At 43.3% G+C, this 18,356-nt stretch overlaps 1 protein-coding gene across 1 annotated transcript in view; it reads left to right on the forward strand.

The window, feature by feature from the left end:
- si:dkey-91m11.5 (PH_BCR_vertebrate and RhoGAP_Bcr domain-containing protein) overlaps positions 1–18,356 on the forward strand; it is an 81,431-nt gene that overhangs the window by 21,468 nt on the left and 41,607 nt on the right. The window contains exons 5-7 of the mRNA XM_055655902.1: positions 6,840–6,947; positions 9,465–9,525; positions 13,795–13,847. Of these exons, the coding sequence (XP_055511877.1) occupies positions 6,840–6,947; positions 9,465–9,525; positions 13,795–13,847 (222 nt within the window). The remainder of the gene's footprint in view (positions 1–6,839; positions 6,948–9,464; positions 9,526–13,794; positions 13,848–18,356) is intronic.

The raw sequence follows: 18,356 nt of genomic DNA on the forward strand, positions 1-18,356 counted from the left end.
ATAGGTTATATGAACCATAATGTTATGGCCACTTTTGCTTCCCTGTCAACAAAAGGTTGTTGGCTTGAATTAATAAACAACTTAGTGTTTATTCAATTAAATAAACCATTTTTACCATGGACTGCTATTCATAACATGCAGATTGAATGAATCTATAAAGAGTATTTGAAATTTATGTTTTGAATCACAGTTGTAAGTAATGAGAGATTTGAGACGTATTGCAAATATTGTAGGAATTATGTTAATTATTGATCATGCATATTTTCCATTTCCGTAAAGAAATCTGTCAGGAAATATTGAAACATACACAGACAGTTGGGAGCTAGAATGCCCAGGCATAGTGCATCGTTTCATATGTTCATTAAAGAAGCATATTATCCTGAATTGTGAGAGATTACAGAGCTGTGGATGCAGTGGGATCTGTCTGTCCTCGTGCATGATTCACAATAAGTTATTGTGTAGGTATAGCATGCAGTTAGAAAGGTTAACATAGTGTTGTTGTTTATTGCTGGGGAATTGAATACAAAAGTAGGGAGTCCATGCTTCGGTTATCTAGTGAGACCACGTTTGGAGTCCTGGTCAGTGTTCGTACAGTTTAGTTTAGTTTATTGTCACGTGTACTGAGGTACAGTGAAAAGCTTTAAGTAACAATGTTAATAGAACATGAAATAGTACATCATAGGAACCAGACCCTTCTGCCCACCATGTCTGCACTGATCATGATGCCAATCTAAATAAATCCCATCTGCACATGGTTCGTATAGTTCTGTTCCCTGTCTGTTCATGTCTTTCTTATTGCTTGTATCTGCTTCCATCTACTCTCCTGTCAGCAATATATAGTGGATCTCGCAAATCTTCTTTAAACTTTCCCCATCACCTCAAGTATTAGACATCTTGGGTAAAGACTCTTGACTATCGACCACTGACTATCTATGTGTGCCTCTTAGAATTTTATAAACTTCTTTGAGATTGCACATCAACTTGTGACGCTCCTGAGATAACAATCAAATTTAGTTCAAAATCTCCTTATAGCTAATGTATTTTAATCCAAGGGTGTATGCATTGGAAGCAGTATGGTTTATTGAACTGATACGTTAAATGGGTGGGTTATCTATCTTATGAGGAATGATTGCATGGATTAAGCTCATATTACAAAGTGCTGGACTAACTCAATGGATCAGGCAATGTCTGACCAGCTGAGTTACTTCAGCACTTTGTATTTTACTAAGGTTTCCAGCAACTGCAGTTCCTTGTGTCTCCTAGGCTCATATCAACTGGATTTTAGAAGAATGTGTTGAATGAAACATTAAGACCCTAAGGGGCCTTGACAAGGTGAATGTGGTGAGAATGTACCTATATATGCAGGGGTATTTGATATTCAGGAAGGATAGACAGAAATGAAGAGGAGATGGGGTGTCATTACTGGTTAAAGTGGAGATTATTGCAATAGCAAGGAGAGACATTAGCTTGGAGGTTGTAGAATCGGTATGGGTAGAACTGCGAAATAGCCAAGGGCAGAAAACGCTTATTGGAGTTGTAGACGGACCACCAAGCAGCAGTAGGGAGGTTGGGGATAGCATCAAGCAGGAAATTAGGGATGCATGTAGCAAAGGTACAGCAGTTATCATGGGTGACTTTAATCCACATATAGATTGGGCCAACCAAATTGGTAGCAGTGCTGAGGAGGAGGATTTCCTGGAATGCATACAGGATGTTTTTTTAAACCAACATGTAGAAGAACCGACTAGAGAACAGGCCATCCTAGACTGGATATTGTGTAATGAGGAAGGATTAGTTAGCGATCTTGTTGTGCAAAACCTCTTGGTCAACAGTGAGCATAATTTGGTGGAATTCTGCATCAGTGTGGAAAGTGACACGGTTAATTCAGAGACTAGGTCCTGAACTTAAAGAAAGGAGACTCTGAAGATATGAGACGGGAATTGGCTAGGGTAGACTGGCAAATTATACTTAAGGGTTGACGGTGGATATGTATTGGGAAAGATTTAAAGACCGCATAGAAGAACTCCAAAAATCCCTGTCCGGCAAAAAATTAAAACTGGGAAGGTGGCTCAACTGTGGCTAATGTGGGAAATCAAGGATAGTGTGAAATCCAAGGAAAATGCATATAACGGGTCTGTCCCAAACATTATGGAGGGCACTGTATATTGTAAATAACTGGGGTCCCAGCACCGAGCCTTGTTGCACCTCACTTGTCACTGCCTGCCATTCTGAAAAGGACCTGTTAATTCCTAATCTTTGCTTCCTGTCTGCCAACTAGTTCTCTATCGATGTCCATACCCTACCCCCAATATCATGTGCTCTAATTTTGCACATTAATTGGCTGCTTCCTCTGGCCAGTTTATTTGCATTAGGGTGTAAAAGGCATGCTCAATTAGGTTCAGATCGGGTGATTGACTTGGCCACTCATTTTTTAGCTTTGAAAAACTCCTTTGTTGCTTTAGCAGTATGTCTGGGATCATTGTCTTGCTGTAGAATGAACTGCTGGCCAATGAGTTTTGAGGCATTTGTTTGAACTTGATCAGATATAGGATGCGTCTATACACTTCAGAATTCATTATGCTACTGCCATCAGCAGTGGTATCATCAATGAAGATAAGTGAGCCAGTACCTTCAGTAGCCATACATGCCCAGGCCATAACACCCCCACCGCTGTTTCACAGATGAGGTGGTATGCTTTGGATCTTGGGCAGTTCCTTCTCTCCTCCATACTTTGCTCTAGCCATCACTCTGATATAAGTGAATCTTCATCTCATCTGCACACAAGATCTTTGTCCAGAACTGTGGTTGCTATTTTAGTACTTCCTGGCAAAGTTATGGTAAGCCTAAGGTTTGGCTGATGTCTCTAACAGTTTTATTCTTGTTTCTCACTCTCATTATGGCTTCTTTGACTTCCATTGGCATATCTTTGGTCCTCGTGTTGATAAACAGCAATAAAAGTTTCCAAAGGTGATGGAAAGACTGGAGGAAAGACTCGGTGCTGAGATCTCTCTTATACCTGCATTAAGGAGGCAATTAAACACAACTGAGCAATCACAAATGCCTGTGAAGCCATGTGTCCCGAACATGATGCCCTGAAATGGGGGGGACTATGTATAAACACAGCCGTAATTTCTACATGGTGAAACCAAAATGAATAAAAGTGGCCTTTAATAAAATCTGACAATGTGCACTTTAACCGCATGTGATTTTTATCTATTATAAATCTCAAAGTGTGGAGTAAGAGGCAAATAAATAAATTATTTGTTCAATAAGTTTTAACTGACTATGCCTTATTGGTACTTGTCATTCTCAGGTTATTGAGGCCTTGTGATTTAAGTAAACCAATAGGGTCGTTGACATGACAGTAAATGATCAAATTCAAATCATGTTCTACACTTTTTTTTTAATGTCTGTACATTGTGCCAGCGAATACCCTCAAACTGGACACATTGTCTTCAGAGGTTTTAAAGAATGAACAGAAATGGAAATTTGCAGAAGCAGCATCAAACCTGATGGTTCAGTGTATCGTGTGCATTAATGTAGTGTCTTTCCCCATTTCATTAGAGTCATCTATCTCAAGTGGTGTTTGGAGTGGGCAGTGGAGCATATCAATCTGTCGTGCCTCTGTAATAGAACATAATACAAGAACATAATAAATACAAATAATAAAGATACATTAAAAATAAAAAATACAAATAATAAAGATACATTAAAAATAAAATGTTTATAGTGTACAACTTAATATCTTTCCTATAGCAGGGTGACCAAAACTGACCACAATACTCCAAATGTGATCTCACCAATGTCTTGTACAACTGTAACATAACATCCCAACTTCTGTACTCAATACCCTGAGCCGAGAGCTTTCTTGACCATCCGATCTACCCGTGACATCACTTTCAAGGAACTATGTGTCTGCACTCCTGGAACCCTCTGCTCTGCAACACTTCCCAGAGTCCTGCCAATCACTGTGAAGATCTTGCCCAGGTTCAACTTCCCAAAAGACACCTTGCACTTTTCTGCATTAGGCTTCTTTAACCATTCCTCAGCCCACTTGCCCGACTGATCAAGATCCCACTGTAATTTTTAATAACTGTATAACCATATACAAATCTAAAGATCTCTGAAGTGGTTAGCATGGTGAAGATGGCACGTGGGATGCTTGCCTTCATCAACAGGAGCCGATTATAAGAACAGGGAGATCTCTGAGTAAAATTATAAAATTTTGTTCAGGTCACAGCTGGAATATTGTATTATATGGAACCCACTCGGCCTCTTAGGTTCAATTAGAATAAATCCAGCCTATCCAATCTTTCCTTATAACTACAGCCCTCCACTCCAAGCAACATCCTGGTGAATCTCTTCTGCACTCTATTGCTACCAATTCCTGTAGGGTAGTGACCAGAATTGTACACAATACTCAAGTGCAGTCCAACTAAAGATTATATAGCTGTAATATGACACCCACCGTTACACTCAATGACTTGACTTACGAAGGTATGCGTACCAGATGTCCTTTTCAGTAAACTATCTACCTGTGTCACCACATTGAGGAAGCAACAAATTTGCACTCTCTGCACATCAACACTTAAACCTAGCTCCTCTGGTTCTTAATTCCCCAACTCTGGATAAAAGACTCTGTGCATTCACCCTTTCTATTCCCTTCATGACTTCATGTAACTATAGATTACCCCATATCTCATATGCTCTGCAAGTCCTGGCCTACCTAACCTTCCCCTGACAACAGTTAATTTCATAAGTGATAGGAGAAGAATTAGGCCATTCGGCCCATCAAGTCTACTCCGCCATTCAATCATGACTGATTTATTTTTCTCAATCTTAACCCCATTCTTCTGTCTTCTCCCCATAACCCCTGACACCTGCACTAATCAAAAATCTATCTATCTCTGCCTTAAAAATAGCCATTGATTTGGCCTCCACAGCCTTCTGTGGCAATTAATTCCACAGACTCACCACCCACTGCCTAAAGAACTTCCACCTCATCTTCCTTCCTAAAGAAACATCCTTTAATTTTGAGGCTATGATCTCTGGTCCTAGACTCTCCCGCTAGTGGAAACATCCCCTCCACATCCACTCTATCCAGGTCTTTCACTATTCGGTAAATTTCAATGAGGTACCCATCATCCTTATAAACTCCAGCGAATAGAGGACCAGTGCTGTCAAAAGCTCATATATTAACCCACTCATTCCTGGGATCATTCTTGTAAACCTCCTCTGGACCCTCTGCAGTGCCAGCACATCCTTCCTCAGATATGAGGCCCCGAATTGCTCACAATTCTCCAAATGCAGTCTGACCAACTCCTTCTAGAGCCTCAGCATTACGTCCCTGTTTTTGTATTCTAGTCCTCTCAAAATAAATGCTGGCATTGCGATTCCCTTACTACCGATTACATGCTCACAAATCTTTCCGATCCTAGGGTGACCAAAATTGAACACTTAACTTAAACTGAAAAACTTACCACCACCGTGTATGTGAATGAAGTTTAATGCCTCACATGGAAAAAAGTAATACTTTAAAATATTTAACTTCCACCTCTCATTGTCAGTAGCCTGAACTATTGAAATCTGGAGAATTTGTTGTATTGTCATTTGGTAGATCATGATTTCCAGCGTGAAGAATTTATAATCACACTGTCTCGTTTATATCATTGTTTCAGTCCACACTGGTAACTGCTGGGATTTGCACTGCGTCCAGAGAAAATAAAAATGTTTTAAAGTATTAGCAGAGGCTTAATTGAAAAAAAAAACACTGTAGCAACTATTCCAAGTACAACGATTAAATCCCACCATTTTATCCTTGCAGGATGAGTGTTGCGTTAGATTTGTTAATATGTTCCATTTCCTCTGCCTTCATTTACTTGCCTGTGTATATTTTTTTAGTCTTTTTCTGTTGCCCACTCTAATATAGTCTTGATTGAACGTAACACACATATGAAACATCTGTTTTTATTGTGGTTGATTTGTTCTAGTGTGGAACATGGGAAATTATTATCATGTAACCTGGAAAATGTGGAAATAATTTAAATTCTGTGAACATGTTGATTCTGTGCATGATTTATTCCTCATGATTTTATACACCTCTATAAGATTACCCCTCATCCTCCTGTACTCCAAGCATGTTCATACCCCACCACCCCATCCCCCTTAAAAGGTTTATATCGCTGTCTATCAAACCAATCAAAGACCCAATTTTTAATTATTTTCAAGAGGATGCAATATTTCAAATGGATGTGGCTAGATCTATAACAATAACTTGTTGAATAATGAGTTATTTGGTAATCATCATCCCAGGTGAGAATTAGTCTAGTACTAAACACTTTGATTTTCACTGCTTTGACCAGGTGGGCAATAATAATCATTTCGACGATTTCAATAATGAATTCAGAAATCCACAGAAGGATGTCATCATCCGCCCCTCTCCAGCGATGACCAATGCTGTATTGCTGGAGATTTCATCATTTGCGGGGGGAAAAAACTAAGCTGATTAATTTAGATCAACATTTAAAAATCACATTTCTCTTTCTGAGAGACTTCCCTCTGTGTTCTCAGGCAACATTCCTCTACTAATACCAAGACGGGTAACAGTTCATTCATTCACCTTTTCCATCTGTGGGATTGTGTTCATAATCTAAATATAGTATCTAAATATACTTTAGCCACCACATTTCCCAACAGAGCAGAAGTAATTTATTTCAAAAGCGATCCATTGATCGGCAAGTGTTTTGAATTGTCAATAATTACATTACATTCTATTTTCTGACTGACACATTGTGAAAGCAAAAGCAGCTGATTTATTAATTATTGCTTATTTATTGCAGGCCAGCCAGCTTGGCGTGTATCGAGCTTTTGTCGATAACTACGAAGTCGCCGTAGAGACAGCAGAAAAATGCTGTCAAGCTAACACACAATTTTCTGAAATATCAGAGGTATTTCAACTAATTACTTGATAAATATACAAATGAAACTATGTACACATGCAAATAAAGTTGTTTCTTGAGATGAGAGTAAAATGTTTAGCACAGAATTAAATGGTTGTCTTTCTCATCTTTACAAGTCCTTTAGAAAAGCAGTCTATAACATTAATCCCACAGCCTTCTCACTATCAAATACTCACACAATATGATCGACTTGATATGATTGATTCTATAGTCAGTGATCAGAATAGGCCAGAGCACGGCAGGGAGTGAAGAAGGACTATTGGATTGAAGCGTACTCATTTTAAAGCAAGAGGTTTGACAGATAAGGCGGATGGACTCAGGGCATGGATATTGTAATTGCTTGCCACTTTAATTCTCTCTTCTATTCTGACTTTAGTTATATTAGTTTAGAGATACCGAGTGGAAGCGGGTTGTTTGGCTCACCGAGTACGTGCCGACCAATGATCACCCATACACTAGTTCTATCCTAGACACTTGGGACAATTTACAGAGGACAATGAATGTTCAAACCTGCATGTATTTGGAATGTGGGAGGAGCACCTGGAGAAAACCCACATGGTCACAGGGAGAACGCTCAAACTCAGCACAGACAGCATCTGTAGTCAGGATCACACCCAGGTCTCTGGCGCTGTAAGTCAGCAACTTTACTGCTGTGCCACTGTGCCAACTCAAGACTCTGTCTACAGGCGATGATGTTACGCCTACAATGCCCAATGTAAACTCAAGGAACTTTGCATACAAGCATGTTACAATTCTCAGAACAATACTGAATTCAACAACTTTAAATAACCGTCCTTTGTCCCCTCTCCACAGATGTGGAGGTAAGTTTCTGGGTTTTTTTTTTGTCACTTCTATCTCCAAATTTTAAATGAATAATCCTGACCAATTTGGTCAATATCCTATTACAGAACATTCCCTCTGTAATCTCCAACCATGACCCTTTGCAGCTGAGACATGTTTTCTCATTTTTCCACTTTTGGTGAAGGACCCGTGAGCTAAGATATTGAATGTTTCTCTCTCCACCTTGGGTTCTGTCTGTGTGCACATTCTTCCTGTGACCACGTGGGTTTCGTCTGGGTGTTCCAGTTTTCTCCCACATCCCAAAGATGTGCGGTTTATAGGTTAATTGACCTCTGTAAATTGTCTCTAGTGTGTGTATAGGGAGTAGATGTGAAAGTGGGATAACATAGAACTAGTGTGTATTAAAACCAAAAGGATGAAAAAGGTAGAGAAGAGATAACTAGTACAAAGAGGTGAGGGAGAGGAGTGAGATAAGGGCCAAGTGATCAGCGAATCTCCAACTTTGTTATTTAGTGCTACTTCAAGGACCCAAGCAGTCTTCGTTTAGAGATGCAGCATGGAAAAAAGCCCTTTGGCCCACTGAGTCCACACTGACAATTGATCACCCGTTTGCACAAATTCTCATCCACTCCTGACAGACTTGGGGCAATTTTTATAGAGGCCTCCAAACCTGCATGTTTTTGGGATGTGGGAGGAAACCAGAGCACCCAGAGGAAACCTCATTCACATGGAAAACATGAAAACTCCACACAAATGAGGTCAGGATCAAACTTGGACCTCTGTTGTGAGGCCACAGCTCTACCAGCTGCGCAACTGTTCTGCCCCCTGACGTGCCCTCTTCTGCACTGCCGAGACCAAGTGCTAGACTAGGCGACCAATTTATAGTGCTGTCCGAAATGGCCATCTCAAGCTCCCAGTTGTCTTGCCATTTCAACTCCCTTTCTCTTCCCACACCATTCTGTTTATCCTCAGCCTTCTCCACTGGGAGGATAAGGCCTAACGCAAACTAGAGATTCTGCCCGGTTTGTAGAGCCCATTTACTTCCCACCATCCAGCCCCGCATCACCCATTTTCATCCTTCTCCTTCCTGGTTGCAACCACCTTCTACCCATATAATTTCAGCCACTGGATTTCTTTCCCTGTCTGGTTCTCTCTGCCCTTCATTGCTCCCATTGTCATCATCCTTACTTATCAGCTTCCATCACTGGCAAGCCTTTGTGTTCCTGCTTATCACCCTCTAGCTCTGCATCCACATGCTGCCCCTACCCACCTGCTCCATCAACGTTGCTATTACCTACTGGCCCGCCTCAACCTCCCTCCTCTCCTCTTTAGACTGGCCATCTTCCCTCTCCACTGTCCTGATTCAGAGTTTAGTTTATAGATACAGTGTGGAAACGTCCACGACGACCATCAATCACCCATTCACTAGTGCTATGTTATCCTGCTTTTGCTTATTACCTACTTGGGGCAATTTACGGAGGCTAATTAACCTACAAACCTGCATGTCTTTGGAATGTCAGAGGAAACAGATGCAGTCACAGGGAGAATGTTCAAACTCCACAGACAGCACCCAGATTTCAGCATTTGTGGTCTCTTGTGTCCCCACTGTTAATGCTTACATTTGGAGTTGTCATTGTTCAAGTATCAACCCTCTACATGTTCACAGGTGTGACCCATTTAATGTGGCCTTACTTTCTATTTCAGAATTTAAAGATCAGGAATACAAAAGACGTAAAAGATCAGAACACAAAGAACTCTCTCGAAGGTAGGACATTCCTGATTGTCAAAGAAGAACAAGTGGTTTACTACTTTGAAAGTTACATCACACTTGATTTTTTTGCTTTGGAAGCATCCGGGAATCTATCAGTTCCCTTGTCTTTTAAAACTCCAATAGAGAAGGTAGACAGAAATGCTGGAGAAACTCAGCGGGTGAGGCAGCACCTATGGAGCAAAGGAAATAGGCAACGTTTCGGGTTGAGACCCTTTAGACTGATGTGAGGGGGGGGGGGGGGGGGGGGGGGGAGAAAGAAAGGAAGAGGCGGAGACAATGGGCTGAGGGAGAGCTTAGAAGGGGAGGAGAAAGCAGGGACTACCTGAAATTAGAGAAGTCAATGTTCATACCGCTGGGGTGCAAACTGTCCAAGCAAAATATGAGGTGCTGCTCCTCCAATTTACGGCGGTCCTCACTCTGGCCATGGATGAGGCCCAGGACAGAAAGGTCATATTCGGAATGGGAGAGGGAGTTGAAGTGCTGAGCCACCGGGAGATCACGTAGGTTAATGCAAATCAAGCGGAGGTGTTGCTCGAAGCGATCGCAAAGCCTATGCTTGGTCTCACCGATGTAGAGCAGCTGATACCTAGAGCAGCAGATGCAATAGATGAGGTTGGAGGACGTGCGGGTGAACCTCTGCCGCACTTGGAAAGAATGCTTGGGTTCTTGAATGCAGTCAAGGGGGGAGGTAAAGCGACAAGTGTAGCATTTCCTGCGGTTGCAAGGGAAAGTGTCAGGAGAGGGGGTGGTTTGGGTGGGAAGGGACGAATTGACCAGGGAGGAGGGAGCGGTCTCTGGAAAGCAGACAGGGGAGGAGATGGGAAGATGTGGCCAGTGGTGGGATCCCGTTGGAGGTGGCAAAATGTTGGAAGATTATTTGTTGTATGTGATGGCTGGTAGGGTGGAAGGTGAGGACAAGGGGGACTCTGCCCTTGTTACGAGTGGGGGGGATGAGAAGTGAGAGCAGAGTCACGGGGTATAGAAGAGACCCTGGAGAGAGCCTCGTCTATAGTAGAAGAGGGGAACCACCGTTCCCTGAAGAATGAGGACATCTCTGATGCCCTGGTGTGGAACATCTAATCCTGGCACTTTCCCTTACCGCCCTTTCATAAATGATGGTACAACATTAGCCACCATGCAGAACTTGCGGCTGAAGAAGCTGCAAATATCTGTGCAAGAGCACTTGCATTTAGAGTCATACTGCATGAAAACAGGCGCTTCGGCCCAACTCATTCATGCCTACCAAGATGCCCCAGCTAAACTAGTCCCTGTTGCTCATGTTTGGTCCATATCCCTCTCAACCTTTCTTATGCTGTCCGAGCTTAAATGCTATAATAGTACTTGTCTCAACTACCTCCTCTTGCTGCTCATTTCAGATACCTTCTAAGTGAAAAAGTTTCTCATCCGGTTCCGATTAAATATTACCTTGAATAAAAGATTCTGTGCATTCACCCTATCTATACCCCTCATGATTTTACACCTCTATGAGATCAATCTATGAGTTCAGGCCCTTGAGTCCTGTCAATATCCTCATGAATCCTCTCTATTCTTACCAGCTTAATGACTTATTTCAGAAAGCAGGGTGACCAGTACGAAACACAATACAGGTGCACAACCTTTTATCCGAAGATCCAAATAACGAAAACCTCCGAAAAGCGACATTTTTTCAGTCCTTGAAGAAAGGTCCTTGAAAACGTTCACCGAGGGCGGCCCGCAGAGGTGACAGCAGAACCTCCGGTCGGTCCTCGAAGAAAGGGGAACTAAAGCCCCATTCATAAAAGAGAAGGTGAGGGTATATTGCGCGGGAGGGTTAATAATTGACAATCTGCTGCTGCCTGCCCGCTGAGGTTAAAAAGTTCCCACGGTAGACTCACGATACACAGTGTATCGTGAGTCTTGCGTGGGAACTTTTTTTAACTCAGCGGGCAGCAGCAAATTGTCGCTCCCTTCAGTTTCACCCCACCTACACCCCTCTGCTTCCCGGCCATGTGTGTGACCCCTTCCCTCCCCTCTCCAGCTCCCCGCGCATTGCACCGGCACAGGGGCTTTGCACTGTCTTCACGTCGGAGCTAGTGCCAATCACCGGAGACGTCAGGACCAACGGGACACCGGCCCCCAGGCCCACTGCAAGCACGGAGATCCCAGAGACCCACAGCCAGCAGCGGCCCAGCCCCGCTCCAATTCCAGAGGAACACGCTCTCCGCTGTCCCCGTAGGGACAGAAGCTGATGGCTCGGGCTGTGACGTCTCCAGCGACCCCCCTGTACAGGAGCTGAGACTGGGAACTGATATTTCTGGACTTGTTTGCAGTTGCAGAGGGAGGGGGCAAGGGCGGTACAGTTCCCAGTCTCAGCTCCATTCCAGGGGGGTGACCGGAGACGTCAGGACCAACGGGACACCGACTGCAAGCACGGAGATCCCAGAGACTCACAGCCAGCAGCAACTCTAGCCCAGCCCCGCTCCAACTCCAGAGGAACCCGGGGTGCGGATGAGGGGGCGCAGCTCGGGCTGTGCGCGAACTGCCACTTGTCGCTGTAGCGGCGCATCGGGGAGCGGGTTCCTGTTGGTCCTGACGTCTCCGGCCGTCCCCCTGGACAGGAGCTGAGAGACGTCAGGACCACCAGAAGCCGCTCCCCGATGCGCCGCTACAGCGACAAGTGGCAGTTCGCCCACAGCCCGAGCTGCGCCCCCTCATCGGGACACCGACCCGCAGGCCTACTGCAAGCACGGAGATCCCACAGACTCACAGCCAGCAACAACTCTAGCCCAGCCCCGCTCCAACTCCAGAGGAACCCGGGTTGCGGATGAGGGGGCGCAGCTCGGGCTGTGGGCGAACTGCCACTTGTCGCCGTAGCGGCCCATCGGGGAGTGGATTCCTCTGGAGTTGGAGGGACAGGAAGACACAGCGGCTTTTGAGAATGGTGGGCAATCACTTCCAAAGTTCTGCCCACACAGTCAGTACACCTCTCCTACACTTGTCTCCCGCGCTAAGATCATCTCGCAGAGAAGGATCCCAGCCTAACCCTCCCTATTCTCACCTATTCTGCAAGAAAAACCTACATTGAAGACTCAAACTCGCGATCGAGTAACTGCCAGGATCGAGGCGCAAACTCGCGACCTTACGGATACGAGCCGAGCACTCTACCACTGAGCTAGCTGTTAAAATCTACGCTAAAAATCTTCCATTCCGAAAACCGAAAAATTCTGAATTACGAAAAGTGTCTGGTCCCAAGGCTTTCGGATAAAAGGTTGTGCACCTGTACTGTGCTACAAATGGGACAGCACCAAGATCTTGTACAACTGAAACATAATATCCTTCTCTTGTGTACCATTGTAGCCTGGAATACAGTTCATCACATCCTGTTGATTTATCCACTTTTAAGGCTGTTGAGACATCTCGGAACTCATAACTTTTGATGGGAATTTGTCAAAAATCACACGGTTACCCCTCATCCCACCCCCACGCCCCCCAAGTTGACACCCGAGCTAGTCCTATTACGATAACAGAATTTAAAAAACACTTGGATGGGTACATGGATAGGAAAGTTTAGAGGGATTTGGGCCTAATGCAGACAAAACATGACTAGCTTAGATGGGGCATCATGGTTGGCATGGATGAGTTGGGCCAAAGATCCTGTTTCCATGCTGTTGGACTCTATTTTCCTGAGTTTGGCCCCTATCCCTTTGAATCTGTTCTTTCTCCGTACCTCCAAATATCTTTTAAAAATTGTAAATGGGCCTGCCCCAAACGCTTCCTTGTTCCACATACCCACCACCCTCTGTGTGAGACACATACCCCTCAGTTCCCTTTTAAATCTATCTCCTCTCACCATAAACTTATGTTTTGTGGCTTTATTCCCCTACCTGAACCATTCACCTCATTTCTGCCTCTCATGATTATATATATTTTTGAATGGCTCTTATGCAAAAAATATTTAGCCTATCTACTTTCTCCTTGTAACTCAACCCCTCCAGTCTTGGGTCCTTCTGTTCTACCATGGCCCTACCGTTTACGGTGTACTTCCTGCCCTGGTTTACTTTACCAAAATGCAACACTTCGGACGTCCGAGTTAAACCCCATCCACTATTCCATGGCCCATTTTCCCCGATGGTTGCTTTTTTGTATTTTTTATGAAATAATAAGCATAAAGTGAAGGAGAATATCGGCAGGTCTGGGAATTGAGAGAGAAGTTGTTTAAATGTTTCAGTATGAAATTGGAACCTTTGCTGTTGTTTATTACATTGTTGTTTTCTCTTTTTGCAGCTCTTCTATATAAGCCTGTTGACCGTGTCACCCGAAGCACACTTGTTCTCCATGTAAGTGAAGTATCGCCGTATAATAATTTGCCAACAGTAAAAACTTGGATATTCTTAATCATAGTTTTGAACCCTTTTGAAACTTTGTACACATTTAAAACACATGAATAGGAACACATGTAGAAAGATACCAAAGCCACAGAGGTGTTGCAGAAAGATGTAGTAAAAAGGTTGTAAATTTTGTCAAAAAGAGAAAAGCCAGTGTAAGATTTAGAAGATGAAATCCGGCAGGGCCTTTGAATAATATAAAGCAAGCAGGAAAGAACTCAAGCGGGCAGTTAGAAGAGTCAAAAGGGTCATGAATGTCATTGGCGAGGTTGTTTAAATAACATTTTGATTTTATATGTGTATTGTGGTGTCAAGGACGATACCGGTTTGACAATGACTATACCAATGGTAGGGTGATCTTGCGTGATGTTTATTTATAGACAAGAAGGCCCAGGTCCACGTGGGGGCAAACTCCCTCATCGTCTGTGGGATCTTCCAGATGGTGGCTAATGTTGTACCATAATTTGAGAAGGGCAGTAATGGCGGCACAATGGCTCAGCTGGTAGTGCTGCTGCCTAACAGCGCCAGAGACCCTGGTTCGATCTGGCCCTGGGTGCTGTGTGTGTGTAATTTGTGACTCTGTGAGTTTCTTCCAGGTTCTCCGGTTCCTCCCATATCCTGCAGGTTGGCAGGTTTGTAGGTTAATTGGGGTGATATTGTAGAGCTCTATCAGTACATGAGGAGGATAGATGGAGTACATGGATGGAGTCATTTACCCAGAGTAGGGGAATCAAGAACAAAAGGACATGGGTTTAAGGTGAAAGATTTAATAGGTACCTGACAACTTTGTTCACAGAGGGTGGTGGGTATATGCAACAAGATACCAGAGGTGTAGTTGAAGCAGGTACATTCAAAAGACATTTCAACAGGTACACGGATAGGAAAGGCTTAGAGGGATATGGGCCAAGCGCGGGCAGGTGGAACAAGAGTAGATGAGGCATCTTCTTCAGCATGGGCAAGTTGGGCCGAATGGCCTGTTTCCATGCTGTATGACTCTCTTACCCTGTAACTCGGAGCTTCTTTCCTATCCATTTTTTCTGCCAGGTGGCTCATCCAGTTTTATTTTACTGCCAGAGCACATCAGAAGGCGCATCTTTCTTATCCATTTAAGATTTATAATCGCAGCACAGAAACAGACCCTTCAGCCCACAAAGTCCGTGCCTACCATCAACCATCTATTTACATTCGCATTTTACTCTTTCCACATTCCCATCAATTCATCCTAGATTTTAACATTACTGTAGGTCTAGAATCACACTTGGAATTGACTTGATGAGGATGGCATGCTTCCACCCCAGGAAGACTAAATGAACCAGACGTTTTTACAATATAGTTATTATTACTCGTGCATTTTTTTAACTTAAAATATGTTAATTGAATCGAAACCCCATCGCTAATCGGCTTGTAGGTCATGATTATGGATTGTTGATCCAGGCTTCTGTATCTGCAGTTGTGTAACTTAATTACAGTGCTGGCCATCCAGTTCTTTTGCTATAATTGTTAGAAGTAGAAAGCACGGAAACAGGTCCTTCAAGGTCATCGGGGATCTGTCTGTACTCATCCCTTTTCCCAGAATCGGCCGATAACATTCTGCAGTCCCCTAAATACTGCTCCAATTAAAGTACCATCCTCCTCAGACAGAACGTTCTAGATTTCAACCTCTTTCAGTGAGAAACCTTTCCTCAGATCCCTCTTTCCTCTTTACTTGAAACTGTGCATTCTTGATTATCCATACCATACCCCTTTTCATGTTCTCACTTAACCTTCTGCCCTCCAAAGAAAATAATCCCAGTCTATCCAGTCTCATCTCAAGCCATCCCAGGCTACATCCCAGTAAAAAAACTAACTGCCGGAGGAGCTCTGAGGCACATGTGGAGAAAAGTGGCCAGATGACTTTCAGGTTGAGAACCTGCCTCAGACTTATGGAGTAAAAGGAGATCGCTGGTCGAAAGAAGTGAGAGGAAGGAGTGAGGCAAGAGCTAGCAAGTGATAGCCAGATGAAGCAGGTGGGGGAGCATATCTTCTTATCTGGATCCACCTATCATTTACCAGCTCTTGCCCACCCCTTTATAGGCACATTTATAGCACAATGCAAAAATACAAATAAAGATACAATAATAGAATAATAATAATCAGTTATTACTTGATAATCAGGCTGTAATAGTGCAAGCCAATGTACATGGTGCAACATATACAAAGTCTATAGTAGTTGTTGCTGAGGTAGGGATATCGTTACATTTATGCAGTGTGGTTCGTGAGCCTGATGGTTATTGGGAAGAAACTGTTCGTGACTGTAGAGGTAACGGTTGTCGGGCGTCAGTACTTCTTCCGGTTGGTAGCAATGAGATGAGGGCATGGTCAGGATGATGTGAAGATTTGATGATATTAGCTGCCTTCTTCGAGCAGCAGTTCCTGTTGATCCCATTGATGGTGTTGAGCTCAATAGCCATGATGGACCTGACAGTGTCCACCTCCGTCTGCAGACTTTCTGCAACCACCTCCATTGTTGGAGAATTGAGTTACTCAACTAAATTATGATGGAACCAGTCCCTATGCACCCCTGCTGTGCACCTGTAGAAGTTTGATAGTGTGTTCAGCGACCTGCTGAATCTCCTGGTGGATCTATGCTGGCATTCATTCTTTTCAGCAGCTCCCCATAACCATTAATTCCTTGATAATTCAAATATTTATCTATCTGCACTTTAAATTATCTAGCCTCCACCACCCTCGGGGGCAAAGACTTCCAGAGGTTCATTCATTCCCTGGAGCTGTGATTAAAAACTGAAAATTTGAAAGTGATCAGTAGATCAGGTTGAATCAAGGGAGCAAGAAACAAAGTTAAATGTTCACGTTGTAGACCTTTTATCAAAACACCATCTGTGGTTTAATTAATATCTTATAGTTGTACTGTAAACACCCTGCTACTATATTCTGTGCCTCCAGCTAATGAAGGCAGGCATCTCAGGTGCTTTATCATCCACCTTATCGACCTGTGCTGCTGCCTTCAAGGACTTGTAGAATGGGAACTCTCTTTCTCAGTCACTGCCTTTTGTGCAAAGTACATCATCTCACATTTTTCTGGTTTAATATCTGTCCACCCATCTCCCTTTCTCATCAACACGTCAATCTTGCTATGTAATCAAAGTCTTCCCTCTGTACTATCAACAACACACATCTTTGCGTCATTTCCAACCTTGCTTACCATGCCTATTGTGAATCAATGTCCAATTCGGAGCTTCGATCGCCCTGACCGCAGATGGTTCGACCCCCCCGACCGTGGGAGAATAAAGAGGGAAGAAGATTAGACTTTATTGCCTTCCATCACAGTGTGGAATGTGGGGAATCCGCTGTGGTTGATGTTTATGTTAACTTTTATGTTGTCTTGTATTTTTAGTATGGCTATCAAGTTTCACTGTACCTCAATTGGCACATGTGACAATAAACTGACCTTGAAACATTGAATTCCTTATTGAGTAACTTTACTGCCAAGAAATTGAAAGGCTTTCAAGGAATGTCACCACTACACACACAGGAAGTTAATTGATGCCAAATGCACAAATGCACATCCCTCCTTTTTATATATATTCTACTGGATGAGAATAGAAGAAACAGGTGCTGGAGTGGGCCAGTCAGACCCCTGAGCCTGCTTCACTTTTCATTAGGTTGTGGCTAAAACAATCTTGACCTCAGTATCACTTTACTACTTTCTCTTCATATCTCTTGATGTTCCCTACATATTAAATTATGCCCTCCTCAGCTCTCTAGTGCTGTGTATTGCAAAGATTTTCAAACCTCTCTGATGAAATTCCTCCTTGCATCTTTCTAACATTGCAATGTCATTCTGAAGCATTCTAGATAACCTCATTCTAGTTAACACCGGTGGGGAAATATCCTCTCCAATTCTGAATAATATGCTTTGTCATTCTTCCTTCCAAAGTACATAACCACATTGTGCCACCTCTTGTCAAGTTGTCCCATGTCTTTATCTCTACAGATGTAGGAATATACTCATTTTAGTGTATCCTCATTCATTTGACTTTAATTGTCCTTTAATTTCACTTAAATTTAATAATGAATGAATGATACTTTATAATCACGTGTCATATCACAGTGAAAGTCTTTGTTTTGCATGCCATACACAAAGTATACAAAGAGCCGCCACGTATAGACAAAGCTGCAAAATGTTCAAATAGGCTGTGGGCCGAGGAGCTTTATTCTGCAGTTTAGTGACCCAAGTCACCGAACGACATTAAAATTTCATGTAGTTTGGTGACTTGGGTCACAAAATCCTATTTCTAGACACATTTTTGATGCTCGGCCCACAGCCTAAAAGTGGTCCCAATGGTCCCTTTCTGGTCTCAGCAGCCCCCCCACCATGCTGGGTCCCTCTCTGTTCTTGGCAACCCACACCGGGTCCCTCTTTGTTCTCTCGGTGGTGCATCCTCGACCGACCTGCGGCAT

Source organism: Leucoraja erinacea, chromosome 25 (genome assembly GCF_028641065.1).
Source record: "Leucoraja erinacea ecotype New England chromosome 25, Leri_hhj_1, whole genome shotgun sequence".
NCBI classification, from domain to species: Eukaryota; Metazoa; Chordata; class Chondrichthyes; order Rajiformes; family Rajidae; genus Leucoraja; species Leucoraja erinaceus.